Source organism: Pollicipes pollicipes, unplaced genomic scaffold (assembly GCF_011947565.3).
Source record: "Pollicipes pollicipes isolate AB1234 unplaced genomic scaffold, Ppol_2.1 Scaffold_4740;HRSCAF=5597_pilon_pilon_pilon, whole genome shotgun sequence".
Taxonomy (NCBI): Eukaryota; Metazoa; Arthropoda; class Thecostraca; order Pollicipedomorpha; family Pollicipedidae; genus Pollicipes; species Pollicipes pollicipes.
Window position 1 is genome coordinate 29,009,996 of NW_023596545.1, and position 23,781 is coordinate 29,033,776.

The 23,781-nt window shown below is 54.3% G+C and overlaps 1 protein-coding gene across 1 annotated transcript; it reads left to right on the forward strand.

Annotated features, from left to right (window-relative positions):
• The first annotated feature begins 1,420 nt into the window (after window positions 1-1,420).
• On the forward strand, window positions 1,421-23,559 carry LOC119098168 (serine proteinase stubble). The gene is made up of 8 exons (XM_037221099.1): window positions 1,421-1,677; window positions 13,664-13,849; window positions 16,570-16,703; window positions 16,736-17,408; window positions 17,898-18,102; window positions 18,695-18,992; window positions 20,145-20,270; window positions 22,761-23,559. The coding sequence occupies exons 1-8, from the start codon at window positions 1,650-1,652 to the stop codon at window positions 22,923-22,925; spliced, it is 1,815 nt and encodes a 604-aa protein (XP_037076994.1). The 5' UTR covers window positions 1,421-1,649; the 3' UTR covers window positions 22,926-23,559.
• Window positions 23,560-23,781: the final 222 nt, after the last annotated feature.

A 23,781-nucleotide genomic window follows, 5' to 3' on the forward strand; every position in this document is an offset into this window, starting at 1 on the left:
GATGAGTTTCATTGGTGATATAACAACTGTTGAATGTCAAGATCACGAAAGGTCAAATCCTTTAACCGTACGAAATAGCGTTAGTGAACCTGTCGCATTGGGCAAATATCACTGTCGTACACACAGAGCATAAGTGCGAGAGAATCCCAGGCCAAGGTCATGTCATGTCCTGGAATGACTTCAGATGACCTGGCGAAGGATCATGACCAGACAATGACAGCATGACTTGAGCTGCATCATCTCGATTCCGCGGACATATGCTGGGCTACCCAAGAGCGGTAAAAACGTGATTCATCCCCGCTTGACTCAGCTTCACTGCTCAGTCATAAGACGTAAAATAAATGGAAGCCCTGAAAGCTGTAGATTGTTTAGGAAGCCAGCACTCGTTTTGTAGTCTTGCTCTAGCATATCAGACATGACATTGACAAAAGGATCGTACCAGCTAATGCTGCAAGGTGGCGGGACTGATGAATCCAGCGAGGGTCGGCTCGTAAATTTCACTTTTCATCATCATCTGTTCAAGTGACGTGAAGCCCTCTTTAGTCAGATAGTTTTGTTATGAGATGAGTGGAACACGACACCAGCTAGCCAAAAACATCGAATTGGGTCTGAGTGACAGAATGTCCAAAGAGTTTCAGCCGCGTGGCATTCCACAGCACTTAACCTTATTCAGCGCGTTTAACAAATGCCACCGATTTACATCCTGACACGCGGACTGGACGATTTCTAATGACACCTTTTATAGCTCCCAATCATTCTTAGTCCCACATGCCGGGCGAGGATTAATAAGTAATGGGCACTTCCATTCTACTGACAGAGAGCTAATGTGCGAGTGGATTTATGTACGGGGTTGTCCTGCATCTCGGCTCATCCGCGTCAAAAAACCCACGGAATTGTTAACGATTTAAAGGCCAGTCCGGCGGCTTGCTTAAACTGACAGCACGCGCAGATACAGATACTTTAATATGTGCGTGTGCAAGTAGGCATTCATGCTAAAAGGATTGAGACAATCAGTCTTGTGCGTTATCTGCGGATGACGTTGTGAACGCCACCTTTATCGAAAGTATCGCTGTTTGTCACTCGCCTCGTCTAGCGCCCTGCCCAGGCCAAAGCTTCGCGGAACAGTTGCAACACAGAGAGCAGCCTTTCGACGAAATGAAAGATCCAACATGATTCAGGGTGAGATGCAGGTACTGCATTGTACGCATTCACCACGAAAGGTAATTTCCCACAGGCCCAACTCTTCAAGGTACCATAACGGTCGACAGCCTTGCAATGGCGGCACGAGCGTCAGCCTGCACGTGCAGAGTGGCAGTGTCTGTCGCAGGAGGCGCACGGGCCGCCAGTCTGTATAAAGGCCCGACGCCTTTCCCTGCTGACCAGTGACCTGATTCGGGCGGGCGGCGGGCCGCCGCCGAGTCCGCCAGTCCGCAGCCGCAGCCGCGCCGCGCCGCACGCCCGCTCGCGCCACCAGCGGTCCACAAACCGGACGGGTGCGGCGGCTCTCAACTCGTGTCGTACGGCGTGGCGGATCCGGGCGACGACCGCTTGTTCCAGCGGACGGTGATGATGTCCGGCGCCGGTGCTTGTGACCTTAGCTGACCTCAGACATGCGAAGGCGGAAACACTGGACCTGAGACTCCCGAAGCATGATTCCAGCTTTGGATTTCACTTTAGGTGAGGTGCACGGGTGACGTAGTGGGCAGTCTTGTCCAACTCGCCACCAATCTGCGGAGGGTGTTGCAGCGAGTCCCCATCACCTTGCATTCCAGAGACGATAATGGTGACTCACGCCGGGCATCGATGTGGCGGCAGCACGCACGCGCGTGCGCTGTCTTGTTTGAGCCGCTTTTAGAGGCCATGCGTCGGCGTCTTTTCTACCGCCTCGGGCCGCCGCGCCTCGCCGCCTGAGCCTGCCACCAGGCCTGCTCGGCCGCTGCATCGGGGACACCGAACTGAGCGCTCGTCGCCCGCAGCAACTGACCGTGACACAGTGGACCGAGCGGACCCAGTTTCCCCCCAAAGCCGGCCGGCCGACCGCCCGTGAATGGCTATCTGTTCCAAATCCATTGTGACGCCCACCGCATGCATCTCAAGCCGCCGCATGCTCTCGGCACGGCGGACTGGGTTAAACGCGACACTGCGCCAGTTCTGTGGGAGCTTGCTGTCGCGCGCTGACGCATGGTGGTTCTGGTTGGAGTTGTGCTGGACCTTGTCATGTGGAAAAAGCGCGGCGGTGGTGTTTTTATACGTTATCACGTATATGGTAGCGAGTCGCTTCTAGTCGACTCTTTCCATGTCTCTCCCATTCGTCAGCCCGGGGGTTTGAGATTATACAGGGGTTATTACTTGAAATATCGATTCAAAAAAGTGCAAGTGACGACACTGGAAATAGATCAGGCCGCACGATCTGGCAAGAATTGTTGAAATTATTTACGTTGGCGTCTTTCACGCAATCAACGCGACTGGGAGCTAGAGGTGCAGGCCTTTGTCCCCGCAATCAGCGACTCGACACGCCGTTTGCAAGACACCGGAAGCTGTGGGTCCCGTTGATCTCTGTTGGTCCTGCAGGTGTGGGCTCATACTGGAATTTGGAGCGGTGCGTTCAGGGGCCGCCGTGGAGCCGTTTTGCTAAGCAATTCGCCTTTCTTGACTTTTGCTGCGACAGATTATGCGCTTGGTAAGTCGGTGCTGCCGGTTTTATGGACAGCTGAGGGTCTCACAAGCATATCGCACATTTGATTCCAGCGTAGACATCACTGAATGAGGCGAAGTCTTACTATGAATGGCTGAAATACACTACATTGAAAATTACCATCGTTTTATATATAGTTACCCAGGTTCCTGGGGTAAGTGATTTGGCAGGCCCAAGCCTTCTCGTTTATGGAACGCGTGACACTTGCTATTTCGTCTCAGATCTTTGCAGCAGGTAGTGCCACGCCAATCTGGTTATTGGCTGGGACACGTTTTACGGGCCCTGAATGAGTGTCACCTTAAAGACTTACTGATCCTCAACCACCGCAGCCAGTAGGTTCGCACGTGATCAGTGAAACTGCAGGTCCGCTCACGTGCCGTCTTCACCGGGCAAGTGCTGTCAGCAGCGAGGTGGCGCTCCAAGCCTGGCGTACAGATGGCTAATGGCGTCCCTAGCGCTCAATGGGTCGACCCCTGTCGCCCTTCACCCGATTGTCAGCAGTAAGATGACCCTTCAAGCCTGGTGTGCCGATGGCTAATGGCGCCCATCGCGTTCAGTGGGTCGACCCTTGTCGCCCTTCACCCGAGTGGCAGCAGCGAGATGGCCCTCCAAGCCTGCCGTACCGATGTCTAATGCCGCCCCTGGCGCTCAGTGGGTCGATCCCTTGTCGTCCTTTGCCCGGCTGAAAAACGAGCCCGTGCGCCAAAACCACAGCGCCGGAGCTCGCCACAGGTGCGTCACGGTGCCGGCTCGCTTGAGAGCTCCACCCAGTACGTGCTGTTGACGGCAAGGGTGAAACCCGCCGCCGGTTTTTGCACGGACAATGTGAAGGCAGAGAAAGCTCCGAACAGCTGCGTTTTGTGGCGGTCACTGTGATAACGCCCGGCTCGACAAAGGAAAATCAGAATCCGGCAATGTTTCTTGGCAATCAGCTAGGATTCCCGGTGCTCTTCCAGACGCTTTTCTTGATTGAGCTATGATCGTACTATCACAGCGCTTTACATTGTCTGGAATTCAGGTCCGACAGTTATGCTCCTTCATTCGTTCGCCAAAAAGAGGTTTTTGTAAATTGCCCCAGACGCTGATTTGGCTCACTGCCAACCGACGATATGTGAGTTTGTTCAGAAGCCACGTTCGGACACTAGAGCAATGTACACCTCTTTTGAGCCGTTTGCGTCCTGCGCTTGAAGGCTAACCCCGGGGAGTTTCGGTCTAAATCTCAGCCGAGGACGACTTGGCGGCGCACTCCGAAGTTTGCCAATAGGTCGCCTGAGTAAAACCAATCGGCCTTTTCCATAGCGCGCTATCTTAACAAGGTCGGCATCACCAGAAGATGACGGCGATCTAGCCCACGCCGAGTAATCTGCGGGACAGTTTTCTGCCAGTGACACAACAGTGCGCGAGCCAACATTTATCACGTTAATGGACACCAGCGTCATCCTTACAGCAGCGCAGAGTGATAGTGGAGCACTCACAGACGGCATGTTGACACACAAACACGGCCGCTGAGAAGCTCTCGAGAGCCCCGTCACGCTTTCGTGTCAGCTGGCGGCGGCTATGGCTCCGGACAGGGCGGCTCCCCACGCACAACACCGATCAGCGAGCCGGAACGGCCAGAGCCGGAGCCGGAGTCGGAGGGGGCCGCGCCGGACGCGCCGCCGTGACCAAGCAGTTAACGGCTTCAGGTTTGAATTTCTCTCCTGCGAGGGGAAGTGTCACACTTGAACCCTCACTCTCTCGTGCCGTTTTCCCGTTTTTTGTTCTCTCCTTCGCTTTCCGTGTTTTCTCCTTTGCTTCTTTTGCTTTTTTGCTAGCTCTCTTATAGTTATTCCTCGCTTTTGTTACCTTTCCGCCCCATCTTTTGCGTTGCTATTCCTTATCTCTCACGTTTTTCTTTTGTCTTTTTAATTGCACTTGTTCGTTCCCTTTGTTCGGTCCTTTCGGTTTCTATACAGATGTACGCTATGCCAATTCTGTTCCTCTCTTGCTTCTTCACTTCTTTATCATGTATTCTTTCTTCCCACTTTCCTTTCCCGTTCCTCTCCCACAGCCTGTCGACCACCACCCTTGAGCTAGTGTGTGTCTCTCGGTCCTCATGCACTGACACCGGTGCGGTGGGTTAGTGTGTCAGGAATGTGTGAGAAGTGTGCGAACTCCTCACACACTGCTCTCACTCGCCACACCGCCCCACACATCACACCTTCAACTTACCTCCTCCGTCGCCCCCGGCCAGCAGAAACACTGGCAGTAGCTCCCAGCATCGCAGCCACCTGTCTGATCGGGTTCTCCGATCCCCACTCGACGAAAAGTGAAATTCTCACCGAAGCCGGCAAGACTGCTTTCCCAGCTCGAGTCGAACCTGACCCCGACCTCACCGGGCGGGCGCCCTCACCGGCGTGCCTTCCAGTGACGGCCGGCCGCCTGCCTGGCGCGGCCGGCCGCCACCCCGCCCGGTGCGGCTCGGGCGCCCGCTGTTGCCAAACGCTGCATCCGTTGTGGGGTAACACAGAGGCGTGCTCTTACATATGCATGCACGCTGCTGGCGGCTGGGCCATTGTGACGCGCCCGACACCAGCTTTGAGGTCCAGCTAGCTGTTGCTTCATTTGGAGATGTTATCGGGTGTTTTGTAGTGGGCTAAGAGAACAGTAGGCGTTGACATATGTCCCGGGACTCGCTGCTTACGATTCTCGTAACATAATCTCTTGTGTTAAAATTGTGTGACGACTCTGCAGCCCTGTAACAGTCATGATAGCCGTGTAGCTAAGGAGCCGGCACTAAGTCTCATCCTCAGAAACACCGCATACAGTTTTACCGTAGGTCAGAATCAGGAATGTTCCAGGTTAGTTCAAGGACGTTTGCAGTCTATTTATATGACCTATGCACCGTTCCGATTCACGTGATCTGTTATGGTCTGTGATGAACAGGTTAGCAGACTTGAGTGGAAAATGTGTCAGTTACCGAACGATTTGTTTCAAATGGTGAGCAAAAGCTATTTGGGCTCCACATTTGACCTCGGGTGGTCTTTATGTTGACCTGATGTCAGCTGGTGCGACGTGATTGACTCCGATTACCGGGAAGTCAAACCAAGCATGAATAACAGGAAAGAAATCCAAAACAACAGAAGCAAAGCAAACGCAGCAAAGCATCTTCTTCTTGCTACCTGAATAAGCCCAATCATGCGAACCACCATTTATGATGCCAGATATCATATTTACGATGCCTGTTATCCGAACCAATTCCTTGTCATCCAAAATTGGTCGCTTTACAGATGTTACAGATTTGGCCAGTGCGCGTGTAATAGGTATTCTGAAGTTATTCCAGAAATGCAAAGGCAGTACTGTTCGCTGCGCAAGGGGTTACGTGTTAAAGAGACATCGAGTTTACCAAACTCGTTGCTGGTTAAATACGTGAACGTGACGCCGCACGGTCTTTTTTATTAAGTATCTCAATTTCGCTGTGGCTTTCCTTCTTTTTTTCTGCTGTGGGATGGTTGTGAAATGTTGGCCTTAATATCGATTGCATGAGAGAAGAGCAAACCTGTCTGCTAGCAACCCTTTCAGTGACCTTTGAGGCTGCTAAAAAGCAGCCTCAAAGAATTGAGGCTGCTAAAAACCAGTCTCAAATAATGAGCATATTATTTTGCTACAAGCAGCAGTTCCGCTCAAAGAAATTCTAAGCAGCCGAAAAATTGTCTCTTTTGCGTTTCATATACGGCCGTAACACCGTGAGCCGCCACCAAATACGCCACCAAATAAAAGTCACCAACGCCACCAAATAAAAGCTCTTTCATCGCGCTTTCCCTCCCATAAGTCCCATGTTCAAGCTTAAACTTGACAAATTTGTTACAGCGGAAATCAAATTTCTGGCAACAACGAAGTACACCGAATAAGTAAGGACAGCATGCTACTGCTCTCCAAGCAGTTAACTCGATGACAACTCTCGGTGGTCCAGCTCCCTGCTAGCATTCTTTTCTACGCTTATCTCCTCCTCCTTGTCGCGCTCGCTCGCGCCCACGTGTAAACGGGCATCAAGAAGCGCGTGTCGCCCGCTCGTTAATCCCCGTATTTCTTCTTCCACACAGTAGCCCCGCGCGGCCGGCAGGTGGCACAGTTCCCAGCAGCACGACGGGCTGGGCGGGCTGGCACGGTGCCAGCGGCCGGCGCCGGCGGCACTTCCGACCGAGGCTCGAGCCGCGCGCCGTGGCACAGTTCGGCCGACCGGTCCGGTCTCACTTTCGAGCGGAGGCGGCCGGCGCGCCGTTTCCGTTTCGCGCTGGCAGGGCGGGCCACGAGGAGACACGTTCGACGGGTGACGAGTGACATGAAAAGGGCGTGGCGCGGTGACGCCCTCTTTGGGGTTGGCAGACAAGCGACTCGGCGAGGGATGAGATTGGACAGTGCCCTTAGAACATTCTTAAGTGGAAAGGCTGAAGTGTCAAGGTGTTGGAAGGTCGACAGGTAGCCTGGCGGCGGTAGCGCTCTATAAATTTCTGAAATATCACTATCTACGCTTTCATCTTGTGGTATGTGTTTGCTACCCTCCACCTAATAACTGTTTTGACTGAACAAAGCATGTAGGTGAAGGGCACATTCATAAATACGCAACTGTTCTTTGCATTACTCCTTCGACATTCTCAACAAGGCACAATGAGTAATGAGCAGTTCGGAGCGATTGGCTGGTACACGTTACGTTTCTGACAAACCACGTCTCCAATCCTGGTGTTCTGATCAATGATGAAGACGTCACACTGAAAGCTAACTACCTTTTATAGTTGGCTGCTGCGAACACGGCCAGTCCCTCCTCCAGTTCAAGAAAGGTCGCGTTCATAATGCCTGACGGGACATGCTACTTCCCACGCACTGTCGCGGCGACAGGCCCGAGCGTCCCTCGTCATCGTCCAACAGCCGCCCAAACCGGGACACCGTCGCCCGGCCACTGTTGCCACCCCACCTGTGGACCCCGCCGCCTCCCGCTGGTGGAGCCGACGCTGGGTGGGGCCGCGGCCGGCCGGCGCCCGGCTGTCTGGCCGGCCTGACCGAGTCCCACACGCTGGGTTAGTAACACACGGCGGGCCGGCGGCGGCGGCGGCGGGCGGCGGCGGTCCGTCGCGCCGCGAACGGTGGGAGGGCGACCGGGACCCGTGCGCAGATAGACCCCTGCCACATACACAGGGCCCGGGCACAGACAGGCCCCGCGTACAGACAGGCCCCGAGTACAGGCAAGACCCGGGTGCACACCTGGCCTCCCTGTAGCGCGAGGTGCGATCAGACAAACAGGAGATGTGTTGCGCATCTTTCGCACGCAGTCGGGGTAGTTGGAATCTGCGGTGTCTGCATAACAACAGGGTTCCTGTATGCGCGCGGTTGTAAACGTATCTGCGGGATTATTTCCGTTTTGAGTCAATGTGAAACACACTGTCGTTCATGACATAAAATCAAGCGTCTGTTACTCTGCTGATGGTGGCACTTACACTTTAGGACACAGCACAACAATACGCTGTTCTATAAGATGGTTTGCGAATATAAAGTCAGTGCAGACGACCCCAACCCAGCCTGCAGCCAGCTCGACATGTTATTCCTGAAAAGCCAGTTAAGCGCCAGTCATTTTAATTAGCTGTTTTATAATCAAGCCGTCCACTTACACGCGGCCACAGGCACCTCTCTGCCCTGTCTCCCGCCTCTGATCTCAATACGTATCTTTTGTCTATAAAATTTGCAGTTACGCTTTCACGGTACGCATCTCCAGCTGGTGAATGTCTGCTTGAGCAGTGCTGGCTCAGCGGCACCCGGCACACTGTTCACAATAGTGCGAGGTCCAGATACACCTGCCAGGTCGCCTGCTAGGTGGCCTGGCTGGAATGCGTGCCCTTCTCACGCCGTAAGATATCTCTGCGGTACATGAGCTGCCTGGTATCTCAGAGCCTTCTTCTTCTTAGAATGGCCAGCCCCATACAGAGGATACCGCATTCATGTCAGTTGAAAGTGATGATATCAACTCCACCCAGGCATTACGCAGAGAGGACGGACACCCTCCCGCTTAGTGACCGGGGTAACCGGCTCAAAGGAAAGATTGATAATCTAACAGGTAGTAAACGTTTAAGTGTGTGATGCCACAAATACAAAAAACGTCTTGTGTGCTTCAAGTCCTACGCTACAACTTTTCCGCGAGTGCTGTCGGATGTCGCCCAACGCTCTGTTGCAGTTTCCACACAAAATGTGCTCCTGTCCATTTGCTGCAGTCTCCCAGCGAGGATTTCGCTACTTACTGCGGGATGGGAAGTAACTGCATATACCGCCGCAACAGCTTCTACGTTGACACAGGGTGTTCTTTTACAAGGGTGGCTTAACAGGTAGCAAAAATGCATGTAAATTATTTGCGTCATCACGCAATTGTCAAAATTCCATGCTAGACACAAACCACGAAACAACAACATAACTAAATTTATGAGCACTGCGATCAAAATTAGGAATGTTCGCACCACACAAAGCACGCAAACCCCTTTGCTATGTTGTCAGGTGTTTGCTATTTCCGAGTGAGCCATGCTTTCTCCAGCGTTGTTCACTCGTGCCCAGCTGGCAATGCGTCGTCTGATGGGAATGCTGTTTGCGCGAAATGCGTTCAAAAGCGAATGAATCGCAGCGAAGTACGAGCAAAAACCATATATATATATATATATATATATATATATGTGTGTGTGTGTGTGTGTGTGTGTGGTGTGTGTGTGTGTGTGTGTGTGTGTGTGTGTGTGTGTGTGTGTGTGCGTGTGTGTGTGTGTGTGTGTGTGTGTGTGTGTGTGTGTGTGTGTGTGTGTGTGTGTGTGTGTGTGTGTGTGTGTGTGTGTGTGTGTGTGTGTGTGTGTGTGTGTGTGTGTGTGTATGTACATGCATAACATGCTACGAGGTGTGCATGAGATGTAGCTGCACGGTTAGATTTTGCTGTTCTTTTGGTGTAACTAGCGTAACATTAACTTTCATGAACAAAAAAATGTTGTAAAAATTACGCTGCCACTGAGAATACTTAGCTTGTACCTTTTTCAATGTTTTAGTTGATAACTTGCAGCCTGTACGTGTTTGCATCCAACTTGCTCGGTAACTCACTCAAACACCTACCCACTCAATCATTAGATCTCTGTCCCCTCTCTCTCTCTCTCTCTCTCTCTCTCTCTCTCTCTCTCTCTCTCTCTCTCTCTTTCTTTACCTCTACCAGGCACGTGGTCTCTTCCCTCTGCACCCGCGAGGGAATGCATTGACCAGGCTGTGAATGTTAAATGCCTTTCCAATAAAAGTAGATCAGGTCAATACCTCCAGAAACTAGGACCGAAGGTTTGCAGCAGAAGGCTGGAGGCACAAGCTCTTAGACTAGTTCTGCATGGTCATGAAAATCTCATTAATGCAACTGTGCATAATTAAGTGTGTGCATAGTTAATGGCTCGACACTTTCTCTGTGCAAAAATGTTGTGTCCTTCGTACAAGGATGTAGGAGTAAACACTTCAGCTATCGCAGTTGAAAGAAAATATTGCTGTGCCCACTGGACAACTTCCAGTGCGGCTACTAAAGGAATTTTCTGTGGAACTGGCCGTACCACTTACTCACATTTCCAACCGGTCATTGCATGAAGGGTGCGTGCCATTGGTGTGGAAGAGAGCAACAATCACCCCTGTGCCAAAGAAAACATCGCCCAAGTTGCCAGAAAATCTGTGACCGCTGAGCCTCACACCGACTTTTAGCAAGGTTTTTGGAAAACATTATTTTTCCGCAAATTATGGCGGATATAAAACCAAGCATAGATAAGCGCCAATACGGAAATATGAAAGGTGCCTCAGCGTCACACTATTTCATTAGGTTGTTGCATGATTTGCCGACGGAGTTAGACGAAGCAGACAAATTATTTTCTGTGGTTATGAACGATTTTAAGGAGGGAGTTGACCTTATTGACCACACAGCAGTTATCCAGAACATGCTTGCAATGGGACTTCGCTCCGGGTATGCAAAGTGACTATGCTCATTATTGCAGGACCGACAGCAGCGGGTCAATATGCCAAATGGAACCATGAGTCGTTGGAGAACCATAACATGCGGCAATCCACAAGGCACCTTAGTTGGCCCGGTTGCTTTCCTCGCTGTGGTTAACGGTGCCGCTGCCGATATTGACAATCGACTGAAGTATGTAGACGACCTTACCATATACCAGGCGTGTCGAATTGACCAAGTAGATCGACGCAGCCAGTTGCAAGAGCACACTGGCAAGATAAATGATTGGGCAACGGCAAACAAGATAATATTGAGCACCGACAGGTGTCAAGTCATACATTTTTTTAACAGCCAAAAACCATTAGCACCATGAGACATCACGACTCAAGGAAAAAGCCTGCCAACTGCCATCAAAACTAAGCTTTTAGGTGTAACAATATCAAATGACATGTCATGGCAAGCACATGTGGATGAGATTGTAACCAAAGCATCGAAAGCTTTATATATGCTCTACATAATGAAGAAGCACCATCCACCACAGGAACCGCTTGTTCGTGTGTATGTTGCTTACATCCGACCATTGCTAGAATATTGTGCGCCGGTTTTTCATGCGGACTCACTGCCAAGCAGGCGTAACACTTTAGGAAAGCGCAGAAGAGAGCTTTGAAAGTCATCTTCGGCCACTCAGAAAAGTACTCGCACATCTTGCAACGCTTGGGCATGGAAACCTTTGCTGACAAAAGAGAAAAGCTATGCCTAAGGCCAGGATAGCAAGTGCAAGCGTCTCCCATGCATAGAGATCTGCTTCCGAAGCAGCGAGTGGCGATCCCCGGCAGAAATACCAGGAGCCCAAGCACACTCCAAACGTTTTGCTGTGGCATGACACTACGCAAGTCAAGTATTCCCCATATAACCACTCATATAAACATATATATATATATATATATATATATATATATATATATATATATATATATATTATCAACTAGGTAGTATCTTTCTTCATATGTATATTGTGCACACGCGGTATATGAGTTGATACTTTAAACCATGCTTTTCTCAATAAGCCATCTCTCTCCCTATCTCTCCCTCTCTTCCTGCCTTCACACCAAAGAGCGGACATTCACGTAGAGGCTATAAAGATAGCTTGCGATGTTTGTGAGTGACTTAGCGTGGATTATTTTGCAAAAGATGACAAAATGTTTCAATCAGCCAATCGATTAAACGAGCCGATCAGTTGATAGGTTTACTCCGCTTGAATATCACATGTTTGATTGTTTTCGTCAACGTACTCCTCATGAACGAAAACAGTTAATGGCCAATTGATGAAGAATGACTTACAATGTCTATGTGTCGGACCGTTTTGTATTTAGGTGCCTCTTCTCTCGCCATTGCGTGCGACGTCACAGTTGCAAAGTCACTGTTCATAAAGGCGAATGATTATGACTCTATGCTCGAAAAGGCATGCTGGGATCTAAAGACAATCGGCGCATTTCTTTCAGTCTAATTACAACGGTCAAGGTCAGTATCTCAGAAAAGGGCGCACGAAAACAGACGCTCTGTGATAAACTGCACTAACACACCTCGCTATTACGTGCCAACAAACGTGCCGATTCTCTCTCAACAATACGCGTATGCAGCTACTGCAGAGCTCATCATTACGGCCACACTCATGGACTCTTTGTAACTAGCCCAGCATTGTGCAGAATCTGCTCACAGCTACATTACAGGCATCGTAGCTGGTGCCTGCGCTGGTATCAGAAAAAAATACAAGGTTTGACGGGTGTGAAGTTTGAGTTTCTAATGACTTTAGCTACCAGAGCAAAGAAAATTGCTTCTCCTATCCTGCGCATAAGCTCCTGGTTTCTTTTCTGAACCGTACACATTCCTGCTCTACACGGGTGGAGTCCAGGGCTGTGCCCGCTGAAGGTATGGCATTACGTGATTCCGTCTTGTCTCGGGGCTTCCGGGCAGCCAAGTCATGCATATATTGTGTGTCGCCGGTTTCTAATTGTTCCCATTTCCTGCTTGGAATCTGGTCTACAGATAGGAACGTGCTTCAGACTCGCACGAGCATGGTAATTTTCTGGACATTAGTCAATACCCAGGCGTTAATGACCTCAGCCAACAATCCTGTTTGATGGATGGCGAACGGCGTTTACCACTGGAAATGCTGTGGTGATTGTTATGCACTGCTCACGTGAACACGCTCTTGCGAGTGGCGATGGCTTGCGGGTTATGGCCAAGAGTAGTTGTTATGTGCGATGAGATCCATCGGTAATGACTAATGCGTTTTGTAGAGCTCATTAACAAGGACTGTGATAGATGGCTAGAAACGCCGCTTACATTGAGCCAGCGCACAGCCAGCTCATGGTAATTGCTACATAGCTTTGTTTTAATGTCACGCTAAAAGTTGTTGTGATATTATCAATGCGACGCTAAGCAACGAATCCGAAAGCTATAATTTATTGGTGAAAACTTCGGTAGTGTTGCGATGGCTAACCCTTAATATCTGATTTCGGATTGTATTGAGATACCGCACCCCAAAACTGGGCACGGTTGTTAATATTGCGGCATTTTGGTTGTGTTGTATTGCATTCCACGGATGAGCACGATTCTTTTTTATAGACTGTATCGACCCAAATTAAAAAAAGCACTGTTCAAGTAAGCGCAAGTTTGGATGAAAGTTTTTGTTGAGTGCATTTATTTATACGCATATACATTTACACATACACATTTACACGCAGTCCTTAGATAGTGATAGTACCAAGGAACGTAAGACGGGGAAATGTTGGATGAGGGCCATGTCAGCATTGCCACGGCAAAGAAAACTTTGGGACGGTGAAGTTGCACCACAGCGTGGCGTTCTTTGATAACAAATATTTTTGCCTTTGGATCGCTTCCTGAAAGACTCCCAAGTTTCGCGGGTGTGAAGAGTTTCTACCATAATGTCCAAACACACAACCAAAACCATTAACTATTCTTTTCGTTTACAGGACCATGGAAGAGGAAATCGTGCCAGTCAGCAGAAGTGTCGTTGCTTTTATCCACGCTTCTGTTCCTTCACGTCTCTCTGGCGCAAGTCCGGCTACCTGGTGGATACTACTCCTATGACGTCACCAGAAGCGTGCCAGCGCAGAATCAACAGCTGAGCGCCGCCCAGCGAGACGGCCGAGCCATTCGTGAGTAAACATTGTGAGCGAGGCACACCTGCTAAGCGTCCTTCTCCTACCGGACGACAGGCGCCGCCGAGCTCATGTCATTTTCACAAGCTGGACGTTAGCATGACCTCCGGCAGAGTCAGCAATGGACATGGACGTCATGAACATTATTTTTGACATTCATGATTTTTGACATTTGACATTTTGACATTTGACATGAAAATTTGACACTCCGTGTTCGAAGAGGCTTGATATTTGCGTGGAGAAGCATCATCCTGACGCGCGTCTATGGGCGCTGCGAGCCGTAGGTAATGCCATGCGTGCTGCTCGCGACGGTTCATGCACGTGGAGGTATGCACGGTTCATGCACGTCATGCTGCCAGCAAATAACGACTGTGGATTGGTTAAATACCCCGGGATTACACATTCACTGTCATTACACGCCCATCAAGCCATCACAAAGAAGAGCTGATTTCAGCGGCCTGGCAATGCGTCAGAGAGTCTTTATTCCACACTGCGGGATGCAGCCAGTTCACACCACACATGTGTCGTGACAAACACGTCCATGATTGGCTCACCCCCCAGGGGAAGGTTTCACCACAAGCGGCTGCAGCGATTGTGGCCTGTCCCGCAAAAAGGAGCACCTGTTGGCGCGCGCGTCACGGACGGCGGCGCGCCGGCGGCCACGGTCTCGGCTCACGGTCACGGTTCTCGAGCCGTCCGTCAGCTGGCCGTTCCGCCTCGCCAGCTGAGCGTTCAGCCAGCTATCGGCTTTAGAAACTCGTTACCGCGCGCCGGTGGGTCTGGCCAGCTGTGGGTCAGCTGAGCGTTTAGCCAGCTGAGTGTTAAGCCAGCTGTCGGCACTGGAAACTCGTCACTGCTTGCCCGTGGACCTGGCCTCCGCGTCCAGCTGCGTGGGGCGGTTGGCGAGTGGTGGCGGCCGTATCCTGCTTCATCTGTTGTGTTGTGGTATGCCCGGTATTTACGGCAGCCGCATGCTAAAAGGTTCTGCGTATTAGCGTGTTACGCTGCCGTAACGCGTCATTAGCTCCGGCCTGAGACTTGTTTAATGTTTCGGTCCTCGGCGTTTACGATGGGGTTGTAGGGCTGGGCGTGACGTCCAAGGATAAAAAATCCACGAGAACCACGGTCAGCGCGTGCGGTATGAAAGGCGGGCAAAGGCACACTTAACGAGTTTGTTCCCACCTTGAAGAACAGGCAGGAGCCTATGCGTCTGTTGCGTGACGCATATAAAAAAACACACAATATCTTGAGCGCGGCCATACTCTGTGCCAGGTGCCCGGTCGTGTCTACCAGCGGTGACTCGCGCCGCTGTGGGGCTGGTGTCCCTGCCCTAGGGGAAGAGAGCTCCACTGATCCGTCGAATGACCTCGTTAGCGGTCGCGCTCCGAGCGGCGGTATCGGTTGAACACATCGCGGCCCACGGCTGCCCGACGCCGGCCAGCGCTGCTTTCCCGAAGCTCCGGGAATCAGATGAGATCGCCCTCGGACGAGCTGGGTTGTGGGCCGTTGTTTACGATGTGTGCTGATGGTGTTGATAGGGCTGATTTTATAACAGAGTATTTGACGTGCATTGTTTGATGCGTAACTAGACCTGAATAATCCTCCAGTGTGATGCAATTCAAGTTCATCACCGAAGTCTTCCTGAGTTAGCCACGATAATTCTTCATGTATGCATACAGAGATGGACAAGTAATTTTCAACGCTGATGAGTGCAGCATCACGGCTCCCTCAGGCCAGCTGGGCCATCCCTGACCAGCTGCCAGTCAGCTACCCTTCACCTGTCGGCCAACAGCTGAAGAGGTCCAGCGTCGGCAGCAGTCGCACAGGCCCACCCCGTCCAGTGTCCGGCGGGCCCCAGCCACCACATGTGGGTCGGGCGCGGCGGGGCGGCTGGCGCCCAGCCCGGTGATGTGTGTCGCGCCCCCCCCCCCCCCGCCCCGCAGAACGCGGCGGGGATTTCTCCCGCTCGGGCTCACGCGCCGCTCGCTGCCGGCTGAGAGCCGCCGCCGCTCCGTCTGCCCGCAGCTGAATGCTGACGTGGCCCGACTGGACGGCTAATGGCGCACCGTGGTTCTCGCCTCTCGCCGGTGAACGTGTCTGCCTCGTGGCGTGGTCAATCGTGACCAATTTCGGATGGGAGTTCGTGCCTTGCAGCGGTCGCGGCGGAATGTTGGTCAAGGGTCACGGTTGATATCGAGGTCAAACGGCGGCGAGATCATTGGACAATTGAAACCATTTTTTGTTAGATGCTCGTTTGATGCTTATATATATATATATATATATATATATATATATATATATATATATATATAACATCAAATGACCTTAAGAATGTGTGATGGTAGAAAAGATGCTAATGTTTCCTAAAAAATGTTAATAACGAACATAAAACAGCACTTAAGCTGTTCAAGATGATGGTCCTTCAGGATCAACACTGTCAAAGCTGCATGATGTATGAACAAAGCTGAAACTCGCCGTAAAAGAATATGAAATGGGTGAAACGCCGGACTAAACTTCTATAGAGGCACTTTTTGTTTAATGTAGCTGATTTCATCGCTGATTCTGTATAATTGTGCGTGTTAAAGACTTCAGAACTGTTTTTTATGTTCAATCCCCGTGTGACGCGTGGCAGCTTCCGGTGCGACTCTCCCCCTCCCACGTCCCCACCCCTCCCACGTGGCCGCCGGCTGACCTGCCACCTGTCCCGCCGCCGGCAGACTCAGGCCACCACATCCGGCCGAAGCCGTGCCATTCGGCCGGCCGGCGCGGCGTCTGCATGTTCGTCTGGGAGTGCTCCAAGAAGGGCGGCACCGCCGTCGGCATCTGCAGCGACCGCTTCATGTTCGGTGGCTGCTGCGAGCTGCCGGCGCCGACCTCGGCGGCGCCCGGCGGCGGCTGGACCTCGCTGCTGCAGGCCGGAAGCGGCTCCAGCTCCTCCCCGGCCGGCTGGGGCTCCACCGCGTCCTGGGGCGGCACCAGTCAGCGGCCGGACTCTTCCGGCACCGGCGCCACGGTCCGGCCGGCGGCGGGTACCGGCTCCGGTGTGTGGCCGGCGGGCCGGCGGCCGGCCCACCCTCGTGGCCAGTGCGCAGCAGAACGAGGTGTCGACGGGCCCTCGGCCGCACGAGAAGCCCTCGACCCTGTGGGAGAGGCCCACACGGCCCACGAGGCCGCCGTCGGTGGCGGCGGCCGCGGTGCGCCCCCACCACCGCTCGGCCAACCGCCACCACAACCAGGTGGCCAATCACCACCACAACCAGGCGGCCAACCACGACAACCACGCGGCCAACCACGACAACCACGCGGCCAACTACGACCACTCGGCCGAGCCCCGCCCCGGCCTCGCCAGCCAGCGTGTCCACACCGTGGCCGCGGCCCAGCCGACCCACGCGACCTCCGCGGCCGCCTGTCCCCGGCTCGACGGTGACGTCAAGCAGCGTCTCCTCCACTGCTCCGGTGGCCACCAGCCCGGGCCAGCCTGGGAGCAGCTCACCCGCCCCGCCGGCGCAGCTCAACGCTACCATTGCGGTCGGCGCCTCCGCCGATGGCGGCGCAGGTGAGCGCCGCCACGGGGATGTAGGGCGAGGGCATGTGGTCGCCACGGGGCAGTAGTTTTGGTGTGAGAAAGGAAACGTCGTCTTGGCAATACATGTCGGATATCGTGAACCAGCTCTTCAAAATTGTAAAATATGTGGTACGATTAGTGGTTTCCTTCAATGTTTTGTGTGTGATGTCTGACACAAGTTGCACATGCTGGACCGTTTTTAAGCGGTAAGATTTTGGGTTCCTTCGCGTGACCAGTGTCGCCCACTCCACTAGATTAGGGGGCGGGGTAATTCTGACGTCGTCCTCTTTACTAGATTCCCACCACACAGTTCCACCGTGTGGCGTTCTTCCGCCGTTCTCTCTATAGTGCTGCATATCACACCGTTCCACCGTGTGGCATTCTTCTGCCGCCCTCTCTATATAACTCTCCACGACACTGTCCCCCCGTGTCGCGACCCTCCGCCGTTCTCTCCCACGCCTCACCATCACCCGCTTGCAGAGTGCGGGGTACCGCCGCTGTTTCCGCTGGGCGCCGAGTCGCCGGCGGCGCGCATCGTCGGCGGTCGGACGGCGCCGTTCGGCGGCTTTCCGTGGCAGGTGTCCGTGCGCCGCACCTCTTTCTTCGGCCTGAGCACCAAGCACCGCTGCGGCGGCGCGCTGCTCAACGAACAGTGGGTCGCCACGGCCGGTCACTGCGTCGACGAGTGAGTGAGCACCGGGCACTGGGCGTCCCGGCCGCGGGTCTTCCTGGCAGAATGCGGACGGCGTTGTTTGATTGAGCCGTAGGCTGAGGTTGGTTGAGTTGGTAGCCACCACGTGTGTGGTGGTTAGAGGGCCATGCGATGGCTCGGCGTTAAAATAGTTGAGACACTTCCATGAACCGGGACTCGTATGTGAAAGCTTATCCGAGGACGTTAGACTGCGCGTAGCATCTGGTTAAAGGAGTTAATCTCACTCTTATGAATCTCTCTGCACTGGGTCATGACAACACGCTGTCTGCCTGCTACCATCTGCAAGGTAACAGTGGAGGCTGTGAAGAGATCAATTTAGTTCGTGAAACATGCATGCGCAATAATCTCAAAACCTTGAGACACTTTCTGTCATAAGGTATTCTCGAGTCTGCATCAGCCGCGCGTACGATGAGGCGTAAGTAAATACGACATGAAGCGTAAATGGGTATGGTCTCTTGCAAGACGTGGAATTACGTCTCTTCACGGTCCATGGCCCACCTCACCGTAGACTCACTCCTGTCCCCCTCACCTCACCGTAGACTCACCCCTGTCCATCCTGTCACAGTCTGCTGCTGAGTCAGATCCGGATCCGGGTCGGCGAGTACGACTTCGGATCCCTGCTCGAGCCGTATCCGTACCAGGAGCGCGCTGCCGTCAACAAGATCGTGCACCCCAAGTACAACTTCTACTCGTTCGAGTACGATCTGGCGCTGGTCAAGCTGGACAAGCCGGTGAAGCTGGCACCGAACGTGCACCCGGTCTGCCTGCCGGGCAACGACGACCTGATGGTGGGCGACAACGCCACCGTCACCGGCTGGGGCAGGCTCAGCGAAGGAGGTCAGCAGCCCAGCAAGCTGCAGCAGGTGAGCACGCTGTCGGAGCACGGAGGCGCAGTGAAGCCCGCTTTGAACGGGGATGGGATTGGCCCTCTGTGACAGCGAGTTAGATGGACGGAAGATAGGAAGACGTGGCGTAGGGCGGAGGGGGACCGCTTGGGCAGGGATGGGGAGGGGCAGGCACGGAGAGGGGACGCACGGACACGAACTGAGGGGATGGGGGAAGCGTACAAACAGAGGGAACGCAGCTGCAGGACGAGGTATTAAAAAGGAGAGAAGGGAATGTGGAGCGCCTGGTGGACGATCAGGCACGTACGTATGGAATGCGTCACACATGAATGCATGGCACACGTGCGTGCGCATTCTTAGCACGCCTGGCTGTAGACTTTACAATGCTAGTGACCTCCACGGCATTCTGCGGTATATGCAACGTAGGACATTAACGTAGGACATGAGCTTAATGGCGTTAATGGGTGCGCACACACACGTTTGGCTGCGTTCTCTCTCGCCGTATGCACTATCAGCTCACCTACTTACGCACAGCATAATCATCATAATCAGTTGCGCTACGTGCGCGCAGGCGCTGCCACAGTCTCACAGTATAGCGGATTTAGAGTTCGGATTTTTAGATGAGGATTGCGTGGCTGTTGCGTGTCGTGCTTGCCCCCACTACGCAATGTGCACCCAGTCATGCACGCGTGCGGCACTGGTGGCCGACGTACCGCGAGAGCGACGCTGCACCGTGACTCACGCCACCACATCCGCGTCCGTGACCGCGGTGACGAAACAGCCGGCTGGCGACAGATCTTGTTAGCGCTGGGCGTGATTCAGGCGGCGCGTCGGGCGCTGCGGCTCCGCTGACGGGCCGGCGGCGGCTGCGTGGTGGTCACGGGATGTGGAGCGGACCTGTGCTGGCAGTGAGGTATTGTCGGTCAGCGCCCATGGGCGGCAGTGCTGGAGACGAGGTGCATTGCATGACGGGGAGCTTCTAGCATATTATGCAATGCTGATGACGGCTGGTAGATTATTGATTACATCCAGACACACGGCGCGTCACCTGCGTCCCCGAGCGGCGGCGGCCGCGGCCGTGTCCGGACGAAGCCGGCGTCGTGCCGGCCACCCGCCCGCTCGCCTGTCAGGCGCCTTCAACCGCCTGACCTGGTTGGGGCGTTGTTCCAGGCCACTGTGCCCATCATCGAGAACAGCAAGTGCAAGCAGATGTTCAAGAAGGCCGGCCGGCAGGAGTACATCCCCGAGATCTTCCTCTGCGCCGGCTACGAGGGCGGAGGCACCGACGCCTGCCAGGTGAGTTTCTGTGCCATCATGCGTGACTATCCCTCGGGTGTGGGTGGCAGAAGGCGGCCCGTTTGTGAGCATGGCCAGGGTAATGGGAAGATAAATGAGATATGGAGGGAGGTGGGACGAGACAGAGAGACAGAGGGAGAAAGAGAAAGAGGGACTTAGGCAGTGAGAGTGTGAAAGAGAGAGGGAGAGAGAGAGAGAGAGAGGCCAGAGAGAGAGAGAGAGAGACAGAGAGAGACAGGGAGAGAAGAGGAGAGGAGAGAGAGGGAGAGAGAGAGAGAAGAGGGAGATAGAACAGGGAGGAAGAGAGAGAGAGAGAGAGAGGGAGAGGAGGAGAGAGAGAGAGAGAGAGAGAGAGAGAGGAGGGAGGGGAGAGAGAGAGAGGAGAGAGAGAGAGAGAGAGAGAGGGAGAGGAGAGAGATGGAGAGGGAGATAGAGCGGGGAGGAAAAGAGAGAGAAGGAGAGGTGAGGGAAGGCGAGAAATAAAATGGGAGGGCAAAGGACAAGGCAGAGAGACAAATGATGGCATCAGTTGATAGCACATTGATTGAGTCTGTGTTCGTTTTTGCGAGAGGCCATGTTCCAGAAGCCCTGCCAGGGCGCAAAGGAAGCATCGTACACACTTTTTTTCGTGGGCGCACAAACAGGGACCGACCGGGACATGCCTCTCACCTCTCGTTCATTTTAGCACTTATACAATGACGATGCATGGACAATATTTAATTCCAGTCCCCGTCCCTCCTACGCCCTATTGATCACACCACATAGCACGGTCTGTCGGCCCACCATCAGGACAGCACATTCCCGCCCAGGTTTGCATTCACCCTAGCGCCAAAGCGAACCTTGCGTCAGAACACTACGTCAGCCGCCACCCCGTCGCCGGACTGGAGCGCGGTCAGCCCTGGCCGTCGCGGGAGCCGGCGCCGCGCCGGCGGCCATGCGTCCCACCTTCCGCCGCCGCCGCCGCCGCCGCTATCGCCGCCGCCGCCGCTGCCGCCGCCGCCGCGCCGGGCGGCTGACCCAGTGGCGGCGGCGGCGCGCACTCTCGTTTTCAGCGCCCTCGTGCCGCGGCGCCGCCGCACGGCTGTGGGAGGGCGTGACGGCCCGTCGGACACGCCCGGGAACGCTTGGCGGTGTGCGCCGCTGGCAGGCCGGGCTAGGGCGGGCCGGTGATTGATGACCGGTCACCTTTTCCTTGGCTGGCTCTGGAATTGATATGTGGAACGTTGCATGGCGTCAATGGGTTTGGGTTATGTGATGGAATTCGGTAGCAATGTGGGTATTTGTAACTGAGTGTTACAATGTAGGTTTCGTATGCTACGACGCATCCATCGCGTGACCGGCGACGTTCGTCAATTGTAAACGTATACTGCCGAATTCATCAACGTGTTGGAGAAGTTCCCCAAACTACACATATATTACGTTCTGATGTGGGAATTCAAAAAGATACGTAAGGTCTTTACCGGCTTCCTCTGCGGCGTACATCATTACTTAACCGCTAGATGATCATATCGCAGTGTTTTCATGCACAAACATGCGCAATCGAGTGCGTTCCACGTTGACACAATCTCGGTATGTGGAATCTGGATGGGAACACGCTTCATTTGGATGATGATTCCATGCAGACTGGAGAGGTGCATCTGAAATAAGATTAAGTCCCCTCAAGGCAGCAACAACAGGAACATTTTACCATTTCTGTTCCATATCAGATGGCCCTAAGGCGTTAAATGCGACTGACTGAATTATAAACGGTATCACCAGTCTGGGTCATCTGGATCAGTGGGTCATTGCCACGGATCATGGCGCGATGGGTCTCCCAATGATGAATGCGGTCATGCCTAATCGCTTTATTCTTCAAAACAAGGATGGCCGCTTCTAAAGCACGGTGACACGGCCTTTACAGCAACAAGATGCAATTTTTCAGCCCGAGTGAAATGTCACAACCGCCGCCTATGATGCCACTTGTTATCACGTTGATGGCAGTCAAGCTAATAATGTTGCCGTTGTTCCAGCGGATGTAGCATGAGCCGCCCTGCCCTCTCCCTTCTTCCCTTCCCTTTTCTCCAGTGTACCGCTGTGAAGTGTCTGATTTCACGCGTTTTCCCTCTGTTTGTTGACAAGTTGCTCTCACGTAGCGGACTGCAGCACGGCACCACTTCCCAGAGGCTAGTAGTTACAACGGTCCCTGCCGTCGGGACCAGGGTCCACTAGGGGGGGGGGGGGGGGGTCCATTCCCGGACTGGACGTCCGCTGTCGGTACCCCGATAGTGATGACGACGGCGTGCCCCGACCGGAGTCGTGACCTGCTTGACCCTGTCCTTCGACACCGCGTGGCTTCCGCCAGGTGGGAACGCTGACCTGACCTATGCGCGGTGGAAGTGACCCAGTGCTGTGATCGCGGCTCCGTTCCCAGGGCGATGACCTCCCGAGTGATCCTATCCCCGCTGCAGCGGTGACCCGTGACCTTGACCTGGCGTGACCTTGCGTCGGCAGGGCGACTCCGGCGGGCCGCTGCAGGTGCGTGGCAAGGACGGCCGATGGTTCCTGGGCGGCATCATCAGCTGGGGCATCGGCTGCGCCGAGCCCAACCTGCCCGGCGTCTCCACCCGCATCTCCAAGTTCACCGGCTGGATCCTGGCGCAGGTGGCGGCCACGTGACCGGCCCGTGACGTCATGAGCAGCCCCTAGTGACGTCACTCGCCGGTCGGCGGCTCTCTCTCTCTCTCAGTGCCAACCACGAACGGACGGCGTGACCGCCGTGACCCCGCCGTGACGCGTGACGGCCCCTGACGCGTCCGCGGCGCGCTGGGGACCGCATGGAGCGCCGCGCGCCGGCTTTCCGCGCGCAGCAGCCGACGCGTTTTGACGCGCGCAAAAAGGGAAAGTGAAACGAGAAATCCGCGCGCTCCACAGGCGACGCGTGCAGGGGGCCTGCAGCCGTGAAACAGCTCGGCCAGGCTTTCGCCGGCGCTGGTGTTTGCCTGCGCTGACCCCTGCGCGGTGCGTGGGGGTGCCTCGCAGGGTACGACGGGGGCGCGCGAGACGCGACAAAGATGTCTCCTGGGACAGGTGTGGACGACGCTGACTGGCGCAGGTGTGACAACTGAGGGTGGTACTGTTCCGGAGTGTTAACCTGTACCACGTGGCTACGTGTGCATGCCTGTGGTGACGCCCGAGTTGAATGACGCCACGTGCGCCACGTGACGACCGCCTGGCGCGCGCGCGTGTGTGTTTGTGTGTCGGCCGTGGCGCGGCCCCGTGCCGGACACGGGAATACACGAGTCCGTACATACAGCGCGTGCGGTTGGCGTCGGCGGCGGCGGTGCGGTCACGAGACCCGCTGTGTCGTCGGCCGCTCCAGTTCCCCGCGGTGGGGAGCCGAGGCCGGACCGCGACGCCGGGATTGGGGCAGTGGCCGCCGCAGGCGCGGTGTCGGTCGAGCAACGCGGTCACGGGCGGCGGCGCGCGCCGCAGACCGGCCCGGCCGACCACGGCCGCCGCGCGCCGGGCTCAC